Source organism: Carettochelys insculpta, chromosome 25 (genome assembly GCF_033958435.1).
Source record: "Carettochelys insculpta isolate YL-2023 chromosome 25, ASM3395843v1, whole genome shotgun sequence".
Lineage (NCBI taxonomy): Eukaryota > Metazoa > Chordata > Testudines > Carettochelyidae > Carettochelys > Carettochelys insculpta.
In genome coordinates this window covers 2,107,610-2,126,772 of record NC_134161.1, presented here as the reverse complement: position 1 = coordinate 2,126,772, position 19,163 = coordinate 2,107,610, and the positions used below count along the sequence as shown (strand labels likewise).

The 19,163-nt window shown below is 49.9% G+C and overlaps 1 protein-coding gene across 6 annotated transcripts in view; it reads left to right on the top strand.

The window, feature by feature from the left end:
• Window positions 1–19,163, top strand: part of CEP164 (centrosomal protein 164) — a 105,873-nt gene that overhangs the window by 27,554 nt on the left and 59,156 nt on the right. For 4 of the 6 annotated variants that reach the window (XR_012642497.1, XR_012642495.1, XR_012642494.1 and 1 more), the window contains 5 exons: window positions 1,754–2,179; window positions 5,048–5,122; window positions 8,773–8,856; window positions 12,395–12,480; window positions 14,122–14,280. Coding sequence is in view for 1 of the 6 variants with exons in the window: in XM_074976697.1 (XP_074832798.1) it covers window positions 1,754–2,179; window positions 5,048–5,122; window positions 8,773–8,856; window positions 12,395–12,480; window positions 14,122–14,280 (830 nt within the window). In the remaining 5 variants the exon portion in view is untranslated. The remainder of the gene's footprint in view (window positions 1–1,753; window positions 2,180–5,047; window positions 5,123–8,772; window positions 8,857–12,394; window positions 12,481–14,121; window positions 14,281–19,163) is intronic. The other 2 variants (XR_012642496.1, XR_012642498.1) reach the window with 2 other exon arrangements.

Genomic DNA, 19,163 nt, shown 5'->3' with positions numbered 1-19,163 from the left:
CTCAAATCGGTTCTTACAGCCCTGCTGAGCCGTTCCTATTGACATGTAAACTTGCTTCAAGAGAAGTCTGTTATGCACGTGATCTCTAGTGAACAGAGGGGAGTTGTTTCTGTTCATCAAAGAAATGAATAGGGCCGTGTTAGCTTGGTGCTTTAGGAATGGAGCAGGGACATGTTGGGCATGTACTCTAATGCATAGTAAAATGCCCTATTAAATTAGAATGGAGTTGAGCAACCATCACTAGGCAGCAACTGTTCATTTAAAAAAAAAAAAAATCTCGGCAGTTCAGTGGTGAAAGTAACTAAGTCCAAAATGGTCTCGCCCACGTGAAGTGCCAGTCAGCGGCCAGCCTCTGTTCTGAACTAACATCTAGGAATGAGAGACTCGGAGTGCTGTGGCTGATGTCAGGGAAACATGAAACATGGGTTCTTGATACCTCATCTCCCTTTGAAAAGCCCTGTATAGCTCACCCAGGCTTGTGGTGCATTTCTACGTCTGTGGGGATTGGGCCCTGGATGGATGTAGGTTCAAGCTTTCATTTGATGACTTGGCAAATTGCTGGTGACCCTCTGAAATACAGTTATGATGGAGAGTTTGGGGAAAGTGTCCAGTGATGTGATTTCTCTTTGCTGTCCCCAGCTCAGCCAGTAGATCTGCAGAGTCCTGCTAAGTTCCCTCATTTGGATGGCAGCATGCTAGGCGTCCTCCTTTCAGTGCCTTGGCATCTTGGGCTTCACAATGACACTGTTCCAGTGACAACTTGGTAAAAATACCCAGATAAAATATGCCGTTCGTGCACAGCACAAACTGCACAAAGGCTTCCGCTAAAGCCTTTGACAAGTCACTGCAGCATTAATAAAACAGTGAGAAACTGAGAACTGTCAGTGACTCCATTTGCATTCTGATGAGGGAACATTACCTCTCTTTCTCCTGGTGGTTGTACTTTTCCCTGTGAGTTTCCTGAGGTGTGTGGCTGCTGAAGCTTTGGGTGACGATGTTTGTTCAGAACTTGTTTTCCAAGTCTAGTGTGCCCTGATCTGGGGGCCTTAGGCCAGAATAGATCCTTTGCTTTTGCTGAGTATCGGCGGGGTAGCCGTGTTAGTCTGGATCTGTAACAGCAACGAAGGGTCCTGTGGCACCTTATAGACTAACAGTTAGTCTGTAAGGTGCCACAGGATCCTTCGTTGCTGTTTGCTTTTGTTGGTATCCTTTCATCAGTTTCCTACTCATTCTGGGCCTGAAGATTGTGGGTTCAAATCCCGCATTTGTTCTTGGCCTGGCGCCGAAGGGGGATGATGCAGTGGGCTTGTGTTGCTTAGGTGCCAGCTCCAGGCAGAAGTCAAAATACCAATAACATGCTCTTCTTTTCAAAGTACCTTCTCTTACTAAGCAAATGGGGAATGTCCAAGGTGGTCTGGGTTCTACTGAGGTGCATGTAACGGGTAAGGTGCTGGCTTCTGCTCTGTGCAGCATCGGTCACTAACTAACCTGCCTTGGGATCTCTAGGGTTTGAAAGCAGAACTGTAATTTGTTTTTGTAGAGCTAAGAGACAAGGCCGCTCATCAACAGGGGCTTCCTTTGCTCAGAGTGGGATAAATTAAAATAAACTCAAATTGGCCTTGCTGAAGTCACCCATAGCTTTGTGATTCCTTGTCCTCCTGTAGGAGGATGTAGACCTGGTTTGGGACAAAGCGTCTTGCCACAGAAGGGGCAAAGCATGAGTAGGTCTAATTGTGTTTAATTTGATGTCTAGAAGGACTCCCTGCAAGAGAGTCACCCGGAAGAAAGGCAAGAGTTCCCCTTGGATGCTGATGGCGTGCACCCTCCAACTCTGGACAAGCATGCTGACAGCCTGTGTGGCCTGAACAGAGAGGAGTCCGATGGGAAACCCATGGGGGATGTACCCTTGGAAAAGGAAGATACCGACGTAGAAGATGCAGTTTCTGTAGCTTACGAACAGTCAGGAAACCTGGGGGAAGGGCCAGTGAGGGGGGCAGATATAGTCAGCAGTCAAGGCCATCACACAGCTGCGTCTCCAGATGTTAGAGCTGCTGAGGCAGATCAGATAGAAAGTGTGGCTGTCACAATTGACACCATGTCTGTCAATGAAGAGATTGTAAATGGAATGAAAGAAGAAGCAGCTGATCTGCAAACCGACAGCAAGCTGGATGCTGGTGAAGTAAGAGATCTGCCTGGATGGGCAGGGCTTACTGTGAGAACTACTGCCTGCAGCCTCCATTGCTTTGTTATGCCCTGATTCAGGAGAGCAATTTACGCATGTGTTTAAATCCCATTGACTGCATTAGATCTTCGGCATGCACTTGAAGTGACGCATGTGAGGAGGCGCTTTCCTGAATGGGGGGTGCAAGTGCTATACAAATTCCCAGCTTTGTCTCTAGAAAACCCTTTCTTAATGTGCGTAAGAAGTGCTGTTCAGAGCCTCCAGCAGGCAAAGGCCCTGAAATGGGACAAAAACCAAGAAGTCCTGTGGCACCTTATAGACTAACAGATTTTTTTTGGAGCATAAACTTTTGTGGGCAAAGACCCGCGTTGTCAGATGCACTTTGGCCTTTTCCCAACAAAGCATATGCTCCAAAAAATCTGTTAGCCTGTAAGGTGCCACAGGACTTCCTGTTGTTTTTGCGGATACAGAGCAACATGGCAACCCCTCTGATACTTGAACTGGGACACACATTTAAAATCTTTGAGAAGAAATAAAGCTCAAGTTTCAGTGCTCCCAGCTGTAGTAAGGAAGCAGTTTTTAACAGCAACTCCATAGCTTTCTTTGACAGGGTAACAAGCCTTGTGAATGAGGGTTGGCGGTAGATGTGTTATAGCTAGGCTTCAATAAGGATTTTGATGCTGTCTCCCATGACCTTCTGATGAAGAAATTAGGGAAATACAGGTTAGATGTAGCTTTGGAGGCTCCATAACTCATTGGAAAACCGTTCCCAGAGAGTAGCTGTCAGTGGCTCACTGTCAAGCTGGAAGGGCTTAGTGAGTGCAGTTCTGCAGGGATCAGTTCTGGGTTTGGTTCTCTTCCATGTCTTCATCAGCAATTTAGATAATGGTAGAGAGCAGACACTGCAAGTTGGCGGATGATACCAAGCTGGGAGGGGTTGCCAATGGAGGATAGGATGAAAATTTAAAATGATCTGGACAAATTGGAGGAATGGTTTGAAGCAAATAGGATGCAATTCAATAAGGACTAATGCAAAGTCCTTCACTTAGGAAGGAGCAATCAGTTGCACATGCTCAAAATAAGAAAGGACTGTCTAGGAAGGAGTACTGCAGAAAGGGATTGTAGTGGATCACAAGCCAAATGTGAGTCAGTGTGACACTGACGCGAAGAAAGCAAGCAGTGTGGTTGTATTTGCAGCAGGTTTGTGGGCAGGACGTGAGAAGTCATTCTTCCACTCTGCTCTGCGTTGATTTGGCCTCAGGTGGAGCATTGTGTACCATTCTGGGCACATGTTTCAGGAAAGTTGTGCACAAATTGGAGAAGACCCAGAGAAGAGCCACAAAAATGATTGAAGGTCTGGAGAACATGACTATGAGAGAAGATAATAAAAATGGGTTGTGTTTTAGTCTGGAGAAGACTGAAGTGTGATACACAAGGTTGTTACAAGGAGGAGTTTGAAAAATTGTCCTTATCTGCTGAAGAGAGGAGAGGCAAGAACGCGCTTGAATTATGGCAAGGGAGGTTTAGGTTGGACATAAAACGTCCTTTTTTTGTCAGGGTGGCTAAGCACTGGAATAAATGACCTAGGGAGGTTGTGGACGCTCCATCCTGAGAGATTTTTAAGAGCAGGTTGGACAGATGCCTGTCAGGGATTGCCTAGGTCGTACTTAGGCTTGCCCTGAGCGTATAGGACTAGACTAGATGACTTCTCGAGCCCCTTCCCAGTCCTACAGTTCTATTGTTCTCTGTTCTCACCATGCCCAACTGTCAGTAGTTCTCTCTTGCCTCACTTAGAGATGGGGCAAACGTGTATACGTTACCGGTTCTGATATTTACAGCTTTGAGAAAGTATGTGAAAAGGAGGGTGTGAGGGTAGGAGGGGGAAGGACCAAGCCTCTGGGCTTCGGCTCCAGTGGCGGGTAGATCGCACAGTGCGGTACCTTCCAGGACACATGCCACCTTTCCCACCACTGAGATCTCTGAAAGCAGCCGTGCCAGGAACTAAGGTGCTTTATAGTGCAGTCTGGAGTAAGAGGTGTGTTGGCTCTCTGCCCGCTGGAGCTTTGTCCACACGAAAGCACAGTGACCAGTCCATAGGCAGCATATCCCAAGGGGCTAATTCCTTCCCAGCCTGGTTCAGCTTAGTAGAGTGAAGCACGTGTGCTAGTTTTGCAGGCTTGGCCGTAGGACTCGTTCCTGCACACACTTACCACCAGGAGTTGTACTTGCTGCCGAGCAGAGCTCTTTGAGAGACCCTGCTCCGCTCACAGTGTCGATGCTACGCATGGTATGAAGTGTTTGCTGGACTGGGCCTTGGGGCGTGAATAGGCATAATGTAGGCAATGAATGAGAAGTGAGGGTGCGTGGGGATCACCGCTCAGTTGTGCGTTGCAGGCATTCATTGTGAGGTTTGGGATGGGAGAAGCTGAGAAGGTAGGGGGGAGGGCTGAGCTGGGAACAAAAGCAACGGGCCGGAAGTCAGGAGGGAATGAAGGTCAGAATAGGGAGTGGCTGGAGCTGGGACAAGATCTTCAGGAGAGGTGTGGGAACTTGAGCTCTGTACAGAGGCTGTTCATCAAGGGATGTGTGAACACTTAGACCAATTTGAAGAGCACTTCCTTGCCTTCTCCAGCCCCATCTCCTTCCAAAAGCCCCTTCTCTCTGCAAAGTGGTGTCTTGTGCTTGTCTGTGGGTCTCCCCGCTAGAAATGTCTTTCGTGTTGCATCTGAGAAACTCTTGTGCACGCCATAGTATGCACAGATTGGATATGTTTTCCCAGTATCCTTAGGTCTGCCTTGTGTTGGAAATGGCCATGCAAATATGTGAGCGTGCAGACTGTAATATATTGATTTTGGGTTTTTAAAGGAGTCCGACGCCAGCGAGCACATGAAAGAATTGCAGGTTTCTGACCATTCGGAGCTTGAGCTGCTTCGTGTGACGGTGAGTCTTTGGGCATCAACCTTGTAAGCACCAAGCACATGGGTCCTTGGGACTCCTGTCGTCCCTCATTCCTGTCCTCGCGCTGCTGGGAAATACCAACCTGGTGTTTTGCACTTCTCTAGCCTTGCTCAGAGTTCAAATTGCTTAAAACCAGAACGGCCAAATGGGGTCAGACCATGGGTGCCTCTGGGCCAGTGGCTTGTCTTCCAGCAGTGATAGATGCCAGAGGCTTCAAAGGGAATGAACAGAACAGGGCAGTTTATCACATGATCCAGACCCCACTGTCCAGTGCCGGCATCTGGCACTCAGGGTTTTAGAGAGACTTACAATGTGGGCTTACGTCCCTGGTCACCTTGGCTAAGAGCCATTGATGGATCTGTCTTCCTTAAATTTATCTAATTTGTTTTTTTTTTTTAACCTAGTCATAGTTGCAGCCTTCAGGGCATTCCTGGTAATAAGTTCCACAGGTTTGCTGTGCCTTGTGTGAAGAAGTCCTTCCTTTGGGTTGTTTTAAACTTACTATCTGCTGATTTCTTTGGGTGACCCTGGATTCTTGTGTTATGTTGCAGCGGTACAACACTTCCCTGTTAGCTTTCTTCACACCACTCCTGATTTTATACACCTCTATTGTATCCCCCTTAGTTCGCTCTTTACCAAGCGAAAAAGTCCCAGTCTTTCTAATTGCTTCTCGAATGGAAGCTATTTCATACTGCTACAGGTTGCACCTTCCTGGTCTGGCATGGTCAGGACCCGACCAGTCCCAAATGAGAGAATTTGCTGGACTTGGGGGGGCGGGGCTTCTGACACTGGCCCTCAAGCGTCTGCTTTGGCTCCCCCCCAGCTCTGCTTGCTCAGCTGCTTTGTCCTGATGGCTCAGGCTCCTGCTGTAGGACTCCAGCTAAGACCCTGGCTCTGCGCAGTCCCAGCCCTGTGCTGCTGTGGGGCTGCCACGGGGTTTTGGCCCCAGCCCTACGCTGTTGCGGGGCTGCCAAGGGGCCCTGTGCTCCAGCCACCAAAGGGATCCAGCTCCTGGCCCTGCGTTGTCACAGGCTGCACCAGGCTCTAGCCCCTGTCCTGTGCTGCTCGCAGCTGGGTTGTGCATCTCATTGTGGCTGGCAGCCTGACTTTCGGCTCCTGGGTTTTCTGGTCTAGGAGCATCCATGGCCTGCTGGACCAGAGAGCTCCATTTTTCAGAGGTGCAACCAGTAGTCATTTTTGTTATCCTTTTCAGTATCTTTTTCATTTCTAATGTATTTTATAAAGATGGAATGGCCGGAACAGCACACAGTATTGACGGTGTGGGTGTACCATTGATTTATTTGATACATGATGGTATCTTTTGTCATCTTATCAATCCCTTTCCTAATGCTTCCTAATTTCCTATCAGGTTTTTTTGACTGCTGATATGTTGAGCAGATGTTTTCAGGGAACTATTGGCAATGACTCCAAGATCTTCCTTGAGTGGTAACAGTTAATTTAGACCCCATCATTTTATGTGTTTCAATGGGAATATGGTTTTCAGTGTACATTCCTGTGCATTTGTCAACTCTAAATTTCATTTGCCACCGCGTTGCCCACTCACCCACTTCAGTGAAATGCCTTTGTAGCTCTTCAGTCAGTTTTGGACTTTCCTGTCTCGAGATGTTAGGTATCATCTGCTTGGCTCCTTTGTCTTCTCATGCGAAGGGTAAAGATGGAGGCACTCTCTATACCTTATATTCCAAAAGGGTTCCTATTTGCATTACCAATTAGGAAGTCTCCTGGGGGCTCTGCTTGGGTCTGACAGCCAGGGAACTGATTTCCTATCAGTTTTGCGGCATTCCTAGATTTCACAGTGCATGTGTGCTTCCTGCAGCCTCAGCTGCAAATGAATTCTCCGTTGTCCAAGTCTGTGGTCACATCTGGCTTGGTTTGTCACGGGGCCAGAAGTGTTCGCCTTCCTCTTTGTCTGGGGAAAAAAGCTGTTCTGCCTCTTTTTTTCAGTTTAAGTTCTTCAAAATTTAATAGCTGGGACTATGCATAATTTCACTGACAGTGTTATTACAAACATTTCCCACCGATATCGATGACCATTGTGTTACTCGTTTTCCAATGGCGTGACCCCTTTCGGGCACAGGTCATGATAGTAGTGGATTTTGGGATACATTGAACTGACGACACCAGCTGAAATTTACTGCTGAATACCAGCGAGATCCTAGCCTTGTGGCTTAGAGGTGCTCTGAGGCTCACATATGCTAACCGGTAGGCCATGCTTCCTTCCAACGCTGGTCTCTTGGGTTTGATTCATGGTAGGTATGCTCCTCTGAAAGAAAGTGGGAGTGGGCTGTGCCCAGGCAGTGTGGTAGACAGGAGTCAGGATGATGTGGCTTTGTATGCAGTGAGTGCGAGGTGTGTTGTGGTACCAGACTTGGGAGACTCTCTGCAGGAGACCTGGAGGCTGTACAAAAGGGAGCCGATGACCTTCCTTTGCAGCTGCGCCCTGGGCGAGGGAGGTGAAGCACAGGACCTGCGAGACTGGCTCACTCAGAGCAGAAGCGTGAGGTTGGTATTAGAGAGTGACAAAGAAGAACAGTAGTAACCAAGGGAAAAGTTTGGCTTCAGTGCAGCAAATCGCGTTTCTAAAGGGTGCCTGACTGACCCACTCACTGAAAGGGGCTGGGGGATCTGGCCCCTGTACAATCCGGCCAAAGAATGTCCAGGGGGCAGCCACGGGATGTGCAGGAACATGTCCAGCTGTATCTTTTCATCTCCTCAGAAAAGTGCCCAGTGGGCAGCATGGGCAGCAGATAGTCTCAGCCTGTGTGTTGGCAAGTGGTAGCTGCACCACCACTTGCTCCTACAGCTTACATGTTGCAGGGTGGGGGAAGGACATCCATGTCTGCCGCACAGACCAGCCACCTGCTCCACATCCCCCATTGTCACTTGCTGCCTTGGCATGGACTCTACAAGGAGCATAAATTCCTTCTGCCTGGACAGTGGGAAATGCCAGGTGCTCCTGGATTCTGTTAGTGCCACCAGTCCAGCATACTGGTAGACGAGCACAGCCTACGGGTTGGTTCCTGTGTTTGTTATGAAGCCTTGTGTAGCTATTTCTTGTTTTCGCTATCCCATTGTTACCATTCAAATCTCTCAGAATCAAAGAATCAGAGACTCCCAGGGCAGGAAGGGACCTCAGGAGGTCATCTAGTGCAGCCCCCTGCCTAAAGCAGGACCAACCCCAACTAAGTCATCCCAGCCAGCACTACGTGAAGCTGGGACTTAAAAACCTCTAGGGCTGGAGATTCTACCTCCTCTCTAGGTAACACATTCCAGTGCTTCCCCACCCTTCTGAGGAAATAGTTTCTCCTAATATCCAACCTACAACTCTCCCTCAGTAACTTCTGTCCATTTTTCCTTGTTCTGCCATCTGTCACCACTGAGAACAGCCTGTCTCCATCTTCTTCAGAGAATCTCAGATGTTCTGAGCAACTTACTCTTGCTGTGCAGGTGTTGTTGGAAGGGTAGGGGGTGAGGAATCGGGGGAGAAGATATCCCTGGCTGGGACAGGTCCTTGGTCTGACTTCTAGGGATCTCATTTGTAACCTAGGCACCCATGTGTAATCAACCCCATCTCCTTTTTATTTATTTTTTTTTATTTTTCCTCTTTAAAGGACTTTGGTTTCCAAAGCCGGATTTCTGAGCAGGTCCTGGACGTGGGCGCTCTTTCTGCAGCTCTGGATGGCCCCGAGGCTGAGGTGAGCGGAGGGTGTGCAGCCAGGGAGGGAGCTGTGGATGCGGGATAATGTGCTCTGCAGAGGAGGAGACCTGTCACTTGCTGTGAGCTTCTCGTGTGAGGCTTTATGAAGGGAAACAGACGTGCAGTTTGGAGGCCACACAGGGAGTAGTGGCAGAGCTGGGCTTGGAACTACAGTCAGCTTGGGCCCTGGAGCAGCACCCTGTCCGTGCTGAATGCAAAGCACAGCTAAGTGATGAGGCCTGTGCAATGTGTTCCTGGGAGGGGTTTCCCCCCCACAAGAGGATAATGCTGAACAGTGTCAAGGAGAAATAAACAAGGGATCCAAGAAAGCCAGGGGCTGACTTGCTGGGACAGATTTCAGTCCGCAGAGCCTCAGGCGCCTTGAATGTCTTGTGTGTGATGCCTAATTGGTTTGGGAAGTGAGCCCCTCTCCCTGGGTCAAGGTAGCATGCAAACAGTGGAGTGCCACACCCAGGAGGGCAGCTCTGGTGGAGGGAGGGTTCTGTGCCTCTGGAGGTTTTCAGTGTTCATCCAGCTTGTTACCAAGCCAACTTTTCAGCCCACACGAGCCAAGGTCACCTTGCCCAGCGTACGATGTCAGTCCGGTGGCGCATCAGCTGCCAGTGTGCTCTGCTGCGTGTCAGAAGGCATTGGGTCAGGGCTCCAGCTGGGGTTTACTCCTCCACCTTGATCTGGCTGTGAGCGAGTCAGCCAGCCAAGTGGAAGACACCCCAAATGACAAACTCGCCACCTGTCTGGCAGAGCATAGAAATCCCAGTTTGCTTAGCTTGGTTTGGAGAATACACCTGTCCTCTTCTGCCTAATAATGAAGATAATCAGGCATGAAAGGAAAACACAACATGTCTGCTGCGTATTTCTTCTTCTCCTTTTTGCTCCAGTGTAAGCATCGTGCATACAAATTTCTCATTGGCGCAGGCATATTTTGAGTTTATTACAGTCTTGTCACGAGGAAAGAGAGGTGGGCTTGAAGTGGGACCTCCTGCAGAACTGCAGCTGCTCCTTTTGTGTTGGGAGAGAATGTTTCCAAGTGACACTTCTGCTCAGTTAGAATGGGCTGATTTCTGTGTATGGGGTGTGCTTTTGCTCTGGCAAAATATTCTGTTTCTTTAAATAAGCTGAACTGTATGATCAGAGTGAAGGTTTGAGTTTTTCAGTTCTGCAGTTCCAGGGTTGGGATCTGTAGTAGACGAGTGTGGTGGCTCTGCAGAGGCTGTGCCGAGCGAGGCACTGGGCTCTCCGGTTATGAGGCACTCGCCCTGCCTTGCCCCCCAGCCTGCCTTGTATGGATGTGCGGAACAGCTGTGTGGCAGGCGGGTAGAAGGCTCTGGTGTTGGCCAAGTGCTCTGAGGTCGCCAGCAAAGATGTCGTAGGCGGAGATGTTTTTCCTGGCTTGTCTTTCGGACTGGAAGATCACATCAGAGAGGAGGGGAGGGACGGCTTTTCACTGGGCTTAGAGAAGAGCATTATTCACGTAGGTCTGCTCTGTAGCAGCCTCTTCCCTCCTGGCTTTGCCATTATTGTGACTCCTGGCTCATCTCCACCAGCGTAACCAGAATGGACCAGTTCGTCCATTCTCAGCCGTGTTACCCCTTTGCTATCTAGACTGCCTCTGAGCAGGCTTGGAGGGCACAGTGCATAAGCTGCTGGTATCTTGCTCAGCCAGTAAAGCAGCATCACTGGTAGCAGTAGTGGTAAAATGCTAATGTAGCAGCAGGCTCAGGAATGGATCTAATCCCCTTGGAAGTCAATGGGAATGTCCTTTTTTTTTTTTTTTTTTTTTGTCTGCATTGGGCTTTGATCCTGCCGTAGATAGGAGTTGGCAAGATTGACCCTCTGGAGAGCAGCTTGGCCTGGTCTGCCTTGCTCCCTGAGGGTGAGCGGCTTCGCAGCCCTGCGTCCCAGCCGAACTGGAGACAGAGTAATGATACCACTTCACTCTCATCTGGGATCTCCACTGGCCAGCCCTATGGTGGAGGAGGGAGGGACTTGCCCAAGGTCACATAGTGAGTCAGTGGCGGACTCAGGATTTAACCCCTAGGCCTCCTGACTCCCAGCCCAAAGCCGTCCTTGTGGCTAGAATCCTGATGCCGCATGGGGGAGACAGGCAAACTCAGGTTTGAAAAGTGAGCCTTTAATTGTGGTGTCGAGGGGTGCAGTCTGCTCCAGTTAGCGCGAGTGAGCCTGAGGCCGGCTCCCCGGCAATGACTGGTTTTTGCTGAATAAAAGTAGCCACATGTGCTTTCTGAGGGGATGGAACCATCTCCCACGTGGAACCAGGAGCTGCCGGGCTCTGGGGACTGAAGCCGTGAGTTGCCCTGGAGCAAGAGCGCAGGAGTTGTCTGGCAGAGCTCTGACGGGTCTGATGTGATGAGATGTGACAGCACTAGCAGGGAATCCTTCTGCTGTTTGCTCCGCCAGACATTTGCATAAATGATTGCTGTTTATAATTTCTTTTCTTTTTTTTTTTCCAAAATGGCAGCGCTGCCCCTTGGTGCAGGGCCATCTGGCAAAGGCATGCCAGGCTCCGGAGTGCTCCGCTACCCAGGAGTGTGCCCTTAGCCCTCTCCTTGCTGGAGAAGCACTGCCCTCGCAGAGCGGGACCGCGGGGAGGCCTTAGATCCAGGACACAGCCTTTACCAGGCCTTGCCTTGCCTTTCTTGTGTAAATGGGGGGTGTGTGACAGGGTGGCTCTTGCTGATGCCCTAGCCTTGTTCTCATCTGTCAGCCTCATTGGACTGCCTCTTTTATCAGAGACTGAGTTGCCTGCATCTCAGCATCTTTTAAACCTGCAGGCTCCCTGGGTTCCTCTCCCCCATGCCCTGTCCTTGGGCCAGGCTGCTCATGACCAGGCAACAGCAGTGGGTGCTCACGAGGCGGTCTTCCTGCCCCAGAATCTCAGGGGTGTTGCCTGAGAGAGGGGAGTTGGTGTCCGTGTGGTGGTATACAGCTCCACCCTTTCGCACCAGAGCCTGGCCCCTAGGAGTGGATCCTGTCCTGAAGGGAAGCCCTGGTGTGGGACCAGACTGAGTCCGGAGTGGGTCCATTCCCAGCTCAGCTACTGCTCCTGCTGTGATTTGTGGCATGTGATTTGGCTTCTGCGTCTCTGTTTCCCTTCCTTTAAAATTGGGCCAGAGACTCAGCCTGATATTTTCAGAAGTGACAAGTGGCTTTGATGCCTGTGCTGACGATCCCAGGAGCTGAACCTCTGCTCTCTGTCAGCCTTTCCAGCAGTCTCAACTTGACCATCCCAAATCACTAGGCAGTTCAAACGTCTCATCGGGGGATTAGGTTCTCTGGTGTTTGTAGAGCTTTTTGAGGTCTTTCTGAGCACACTTTGGTCTGAACATTTGCCTAGACTGTTTTCTGGGGGACAGTCTGTTTGCTGCTTCGGTGTGGTGCTCAGCTCCGGGGAGAGAGCATCCCAGGCTTCCCTCCGCTCTCCTGCAGAACAACGGTCCTTTCTCCAGTCATGGAGTCTGCAACCCCTGCCCCATACCGTTTGCTTTTACCCGCAGGCCCCGGGGCTGGGAGAAGAGGGAAAAGACCAAAGCAAAGCCAGCTTGGAAGAAGAGCAAAGCGAAAGAACCAAGGCTGCTGAGAGGTGTGGTATAAACAGGCCAGTACTACAGAGGTTGGATGGACAGGTCAGGATCCCCGTTGCTCTCCTGTCCAGCCTATACCAGATGCTATTATAGTGTGGTCATTGCAACTGCTGCAGGAATCCCCCTGAGAAACACCCCGGGGCTTCTACAGCTTATCTCCAGGTCGCTGCCTCTGTCTTTCACTTTCTTCGCTTCTCCCTTTGCCCGGCTGCTTCAGTGGGTTCAAGGCTGCTTCATGCTTCTGACTGGGTAGGCAAGCAAGCAGTGCACCTTTCGTCTCGCTGGAGGTACTCAGCTGCTTGTTTCCTTGTTTTTCTAAGGCTAGGGAGCCTTCTTTCTCCTGGGTTGCTGGCCTGGGGAGTAGAGCTAACATCTTGGCTGCCCTAATGGGATGCTTGAGACTGGTTCAGAGCTCTGTTTGTGGCATTTAACCCTCAGTCACTAGATATTACTTGTATCGCCAGATTCGTCAGGGTCTCTCGCAGCCTCTACCAAGCCAGCTTTCTATGTGGTCTGTTGGAATGTCAGTACCTTGCAGTCAGCTGCAGTATCAGTGGCAACATGCTTGCCAATGACAGCCTGGCTCCCTGTTAATGACAGTGGGTGCAGTTGGACCAGCTCCATCTATTTCCATGAGCAGCCAGGATGGGCACAGTGTCCCTGCTAGACTGTCTGGTGTCCTGGTCTCCTGAAGGTTTAATTCAGCAGAGCAGCATTTACTCTGATGCTTAGTTACTGCAGGAGCTAGAAGGCTTGTTTGGTTTGTTTGTGGTGCCAAGTTTAAAAACATGGAAATGTTCTGACCAAAGCAGCTCAACCTTCACCCACGTCTCTGCTGGGAGCTGTGGTGTATATAGTTTGTAGAGGAAATGTGTGTTAGAAACCTAATCTCCCTGTGTAGCTTCATAGCGTTTAGGTGTTGCTGGGTGTTTTGGGAACCGCAGTGGTGCCGAAAATAGCCCTCTTCCAAAACGGCTGATGGGGAAACTGATTTGCCCTATTCCTTAGTGACACAGATAATCCTGTGCTCTTGTGCTTGGAGACGCTGCTCACATGGAAGCTCCCTGCAAAGGCACGCTCCGGACAGCAACCATTGTACCACTCTGGACCTGCTTCCCAGAGCTGTGTGTTCGCTCTCTTTATTCCTATTTTCTGCTGCTTAAACTGCTTTGTACTTGTCTAGTCTCTCGTCTTTCTGTAGCTGTGGACATGCCTGCCAGCTGTAGTTCAGATACAGTGGGGATGTTGCTAATGGGGTTGGGTTGTCTTCAAATATGGTTTGGGAAATTCTCTAAGGAACTGGGAAAGAAGAAAAATTGTCCTTAGGCGGGATTCAGCAGTTAGCAATGGACAGACACTTCGTTATGCCCCAGCTTGCCTATTCGTCTTTCACAGTTTGTAACTCCTCTGCTGGCTTGAATGATGGAAGAGAGCTGTTGTTTTTCCCTTAGCAATAGCAGTGTTGGACTCACTAGCTGGTAGTCTGGGCAGATATGCAGTGCTGCTGCAGATTGGATGCACCCCTCATTCCTGCTGTGCAGCCCTCCGTGTCCCGCTCCATCCCGTTTTAAATGGAGCTAAGAGCGGAGTCCACTTTTCGCTAATCTATTATTCTGTTACCTTTTTTTACTGCTGCAAAGCGAGAAGGACCAAAGCCGCCTCAGTGCCTGTGAGGTGGCAGAAGAGAAAAGTTTAAGCATAGAGAATTCCTTCCAGGAAGAAACAGCTGCCCTGGAGCGAAAGGACGGATCGCTGGATAGTCGGACTGGTCCGGAGAAGCCTGCAGCCCCTCACGAGGTGTAAGGGCTCAAATTCAATTCCTCTGGCGCGCTGAGCAGGCGAATTCTTGCCTGCTTGTATGCTTTTCTTGTATGTGACCCCAGCTGAATTTGCAGATCTGGCTTGGTGCTTTCCCTGGAGATTCTTAGTCAGCCCTCGGGGAGAACTAGTTTTTAAAGACAAGAACTTCATTGTGTCCCTCCTGGGTGGTTTTGCTGCCAGTCCTGCACCCGTTAACCCAGTGGATCAGGGAAAACAGAGTAGCTTCTATCCTCGTCCACTCATTGGGCCTTCCAGAGTCAGGCTTTGTGGTCTAATTACTGAGAGTGAGAACATTCAGGTTGGGAGTTACGTCATCAGGTTCATTCCCAGGCAGTAAAGAAGTGATTGAAGCAAGATTTGCTCCCTTCCTGCTCGGAAGAGAGCACTTCAGCATCTCTGTGTGGTTAGCAAGGCCAGCCGTAACTGTTGGGTTTTATGCCAAGGAGCTGATTGCTCAAAGTATCGTTCCAGTGCACTCCCAAGACCAGAGCCACCGGTATCAAATGTATTTAACTGCCACCAGGGAATAGTGGATTGCATTGTGGCTTATGTGATGTGGTGAGATCACGGCCCCAGCTGTCAGAATTAGTGTCCTCAATAAATGCCAGTGTCTTGTTGCTTATGAAGCTAGTGGTCTTTGCAGTCAGGTACCTGTAGTCCTACAGATCATGGTGGAAACGGTCGTGCAGATTTTTGTGACTGTGCTGAAAAAAGCACCAAGTGTAACTATGCAGAATTGGTGGGGCCCTCTGAATATACGAGCAATGTAGAGACAGGCTGTGGACGCTGCTAGGGAGGGGCGGGGGGGTCTTGACGCAGTTCCCAGGAAAATACCTGCCTGGACAAATGAAGCAGTTTATGTAAATGGTTATAAGAAGGGAAAAGGGGGGTGGGTTGGGGGTGATGACCTGGAGAGAGGTGTTCAGGGGAGGATAAGCACTCCCGTTTGCTTCGGACATTGCTGCATGCGCTGTTGCCCTGGACAAGGTTTTGGGAGGTACCACAGTGCGGCATCAGGAGTGCCTAATTTATTCATAGCCCCAAGCCCTCTTCCTTCTGCTTGCTTTCCCTGTAGTGACTGTACCCTCTTTCAGGTGCTGACCTGACTCAATTCCCTGTTCCCCAGCAGCATCCTGGTGCCCCGTCTCGGTTCAGCAGCGCCGGCGCATGCTGAGGCTTGCTGCTTTCCATCTTGCCACCTGGGAAGCAGAACTTCATTTCCCCCCACCGCCTTCCCTTGAGCCTCTTTCAGGCCTAATAACTTGGCTGCCCTTTGGAAAAGCTTAATTAGAAACAGATTGGTTTTCTGTTGAGTTTTTGGAGATCCTATTACTTTCTGTTACCAGAGGCTGGCATGCTTCCAGCGCAGTTATATATCTGATACAGAAAAATACCTGCTCCAAAGGTAACGTGTTTGAGTGAGACACGGGTTGGTTTGCTTTGGCTTGGAAGGAAGCGAAGCTGGCTCAGTAAATAACCAGTCCCCAGTCCTGCCATCCTGGTACAAGCAATGCTGCCATTGTAGGCAGATGCAAATTCAGGTGACTAGACAAATGACGAGAAGGCCGAGCTCTCTCTGCAAATAATGGGTGCAGTGGAAGGAGAGCCATTTCTGTGCATGGTACTTTGTGTGTTTTAAAGAGCTTTGACCTCATATATGTAAGAGGGGTTATTACTGAATTTATATTTTCAGTTTAAACTCTTCTTTGCCTCTTTTGTTCCTATTTCTTCTTCTGTGCCCATGATTACTGTTCTCCAGAATATTTGTGGGGAAACCTCTGCCTTTCCCTGTTACAAACAGATTTCCTTCTGACTCACACCCCAACTCAACTTTCTTTTACTCCAGCATGTGCCCGCTGCATCTGCTGTGAGCTCATTTGTGGAAAAGAGGGAGAGCTGGGGGTTTCCAGAGGCATTGGCCACTGGGCGCCTTTGAGCCTGCGGCCAGAAAAACGTGCACTCTTATCACACCTGGCCTTGCTGCATTAGCACAGGGGGCAGGTGCTGCTGCCGGAGCTGATGGAAGCTCACCGCGCTCAGACACCTATTCTCCCCCAGTTTGAAGAGACAGGAGAGAAACTTTTCTCCCTTGGCGGTGCCGTGAAGTTCAGCAAATTCAGGCAGTGGCCAGATGAAAAGGGGAGAGCCCCGGGACCCCGGTCCCCCAAGGCTTCATGTGGGTAGTCGTATCAGAAGCTGTCTGGAGGAGCTAGGCTGCCCTGGGCATTACTTCAGTTCAGTTTGCAGGCGAGCAGTCTGTCCGTGCAGTGCGTATCGGTAGGAAGAGTGACGGTGCTCGAGTCACTGGATCTGTGTCTCTCTTAGAGCCTTGAGCTGCCGGCTGACCTATCCCCTTTCCAACAAGGAGGCTGTGCTGCATGTTTGGTTGAGAAGCCGAGGCACAAAGAAAGGAATTTGTTTTTCCGGGTCACCCAGCAGGGCGGCGGCGGCGGCAGCAGCAGCAGCGCTGGGAATAGAACCCATCTCTCCTGACTCTCTGTCCTGCTTGCTTGATGGATGTTTTTAGAGGCATTGTTGCAGTGTTGTGCTCAGTGCTGGCTGAGCAGCATGTCCTTGCTGCTTCCCCTTTGCTTCAGTCTTCATGGACAATGTTGGCTCTCAGACTACGGCACCAGGCAGTGCAGTATGGGAAGGAGGTGGGCAGCCCCCAGTGGGGAAAGAACAGGTTAAGAGCTATTTAGAAGAGTTAGACGCACACACATCCATGGGTGTGGATTTAATGCATCCAAGGGTACTGAGGGAATTGGCAGATGTGATTGCAGAGCCTTTGGCTATTATCTTTGAAAAGTAGTGGAGAACGGGAGATGGTCCAGCTGATTGGAAAAAGGCAAGTACAGTGCCCATCTTCTTAAAAAAGAGAGAGAAGGACTGTCCAGGGAACTATAGACCAGTCAGCCTCACCTCAGTCCCTGGAAAAATCATGGAGAGAATCCTCAATAAATCCATGTTGAAGCACTTGGAAGAGGGGAAGGCGATCAGGAGTAGTCGGCATGGATTCACCAAGGGCTCATCATGACTGACCAGTCTGATTAGCTTCAGTGATTAGGTAACTGGCTCTGTGGACATGGGGAAGACAATGGGTGTGATATAGCTTGTTTTCAGCAAAGCTTTTGATACAGTCTCCCACAACATTCTTGCCCATAAGTTAAGGAAGTGTGGATTGGATTTGTGGGCTGTAAGATGGATAGAAAGCTGGCTAGATGGTCGGGCCCAATGGGTGATGTTCAATGGCTCTATGGCTGGTTGGTGGACGTTTTCAAGTGGGGTGCCCCAAGGATCAGTTCTGGGGCTGGTATGTGGCAGGGAGGGATAGCTCAGTGGTTTGAGCATTGGATTGCTAAACCCAGTGTTGTGAGCTCAATCCTTGAGGAGCCTGTTAAGGAATTAGGGCAAATAGATGTCAGGGATCTTGCTTGGTCCTGTCAAGAGGGCAGGGGACTGGACTAGATGACCTCCTGAGGTCCCTTCCAGTTTTAGGAGATGGGTATCTCCAATTATTTAAATTTAAACATCTTTATTAATGACATGGACGAGGGGATGGATTGCACCCACAGCAAATTTGCAGATAACACTAAGCAATAGGTAGATACATTGGAGGGTAGGGACAGGGTCCAGAGTGACCTAGATAAGTTGGACAACTGGGCCAAAAGAAATCTGATGAGGTTCATTAAGGACAAGTACAGAGTCCTGCACTTGGGATGGAAGAATCCCAAGCATTGTTACAGGCTGGGGGCTGACGGGTTAAGTAGCAGTACAGCAGAAAAGGACCTGGGGATTACAGTGGATGAGAGGCTGGATACGAGTCAACAGTGTGCCCGTGTAGCCAAGAAGGCTAATGGCATATTGGGGTGCATTTCCAGCAGATTTGGGGAAGTTTTTATTCCCCTATATTTGGCACGGATGAGGCCTCATCTGGAGTATTGCGTCTAATTCTGAGGCCCCCCCCCCAGTATAGAAAGGCTGTTGATGCATTGGAGCGGGTCCAGCAGAGGGCAAGGAAAATGATTAGGGGTCTGGAGCACATGACCTGAGGAGGGGCTGAAGGATTTGGGCTTATTTAGTTTACAGAAGAGAAGACTGAGGGGTGATTTAATAGCAGCCTTCAACTTCCTGAAGGGGGCTCTAAAGAGGATGGAGAGAGACTGTTCTCAGTAGTGACAGATGGCAGAACAAGGAGCAATGGTCTGAAATTGGAGGAGGAGGTGTAGATTGGATATTAGGAAAAACTATTTCCCCAGGCGGGTGGTGAAGCACTGGAATGTGTTACCTAGAGAGGTGGTAGAATCTCCATCCCTAGAGGTTTTAAAGTCCTGGCTGGGATGATTTAGTTGGGATTGATCCTGCTTCAGGCAGGGGATTGGACTCGATAACCTCCTGAGGTCCCTTCCAGCCCCTGGATTTTATGATTGTATGGAAGCTGCCTTGGTCGCCATCCAGCCAAGCTGTGAATGGGGATGCAGGAGCTTATTCATCCCTCTCTGTCTCACGTTTGCCTGGATGCATTTTCATTCTTCTCAAGTGAGGAAGCCTGAGTTTCAGAGCCCTCAAGTGTCCAGCAAACCAGTTTAGATCTTGGGGCTGGCAGAGATGAGGAGGAATAGTGAGGTGTTTCCTGCATGCGTGGCTGAATTAGTCTGGCACTTGAGTCAATTGCCTTCTGTCTGCAGCTGTCTTCTGTGGTGGTGCTGCAAGCCCACATCTAATCTACTTGTTTTCTTTTAATGTCCCCTGGAACCTGAGGCCTCCTCCTGCAGTGTCACCTGGCCAGTGAGAGTGGGCTCGTGTTGCACGGTGAGCTGGCAAGGAGCCTTCCGCTGTCCTTTGTCATTTGGTGGATCGG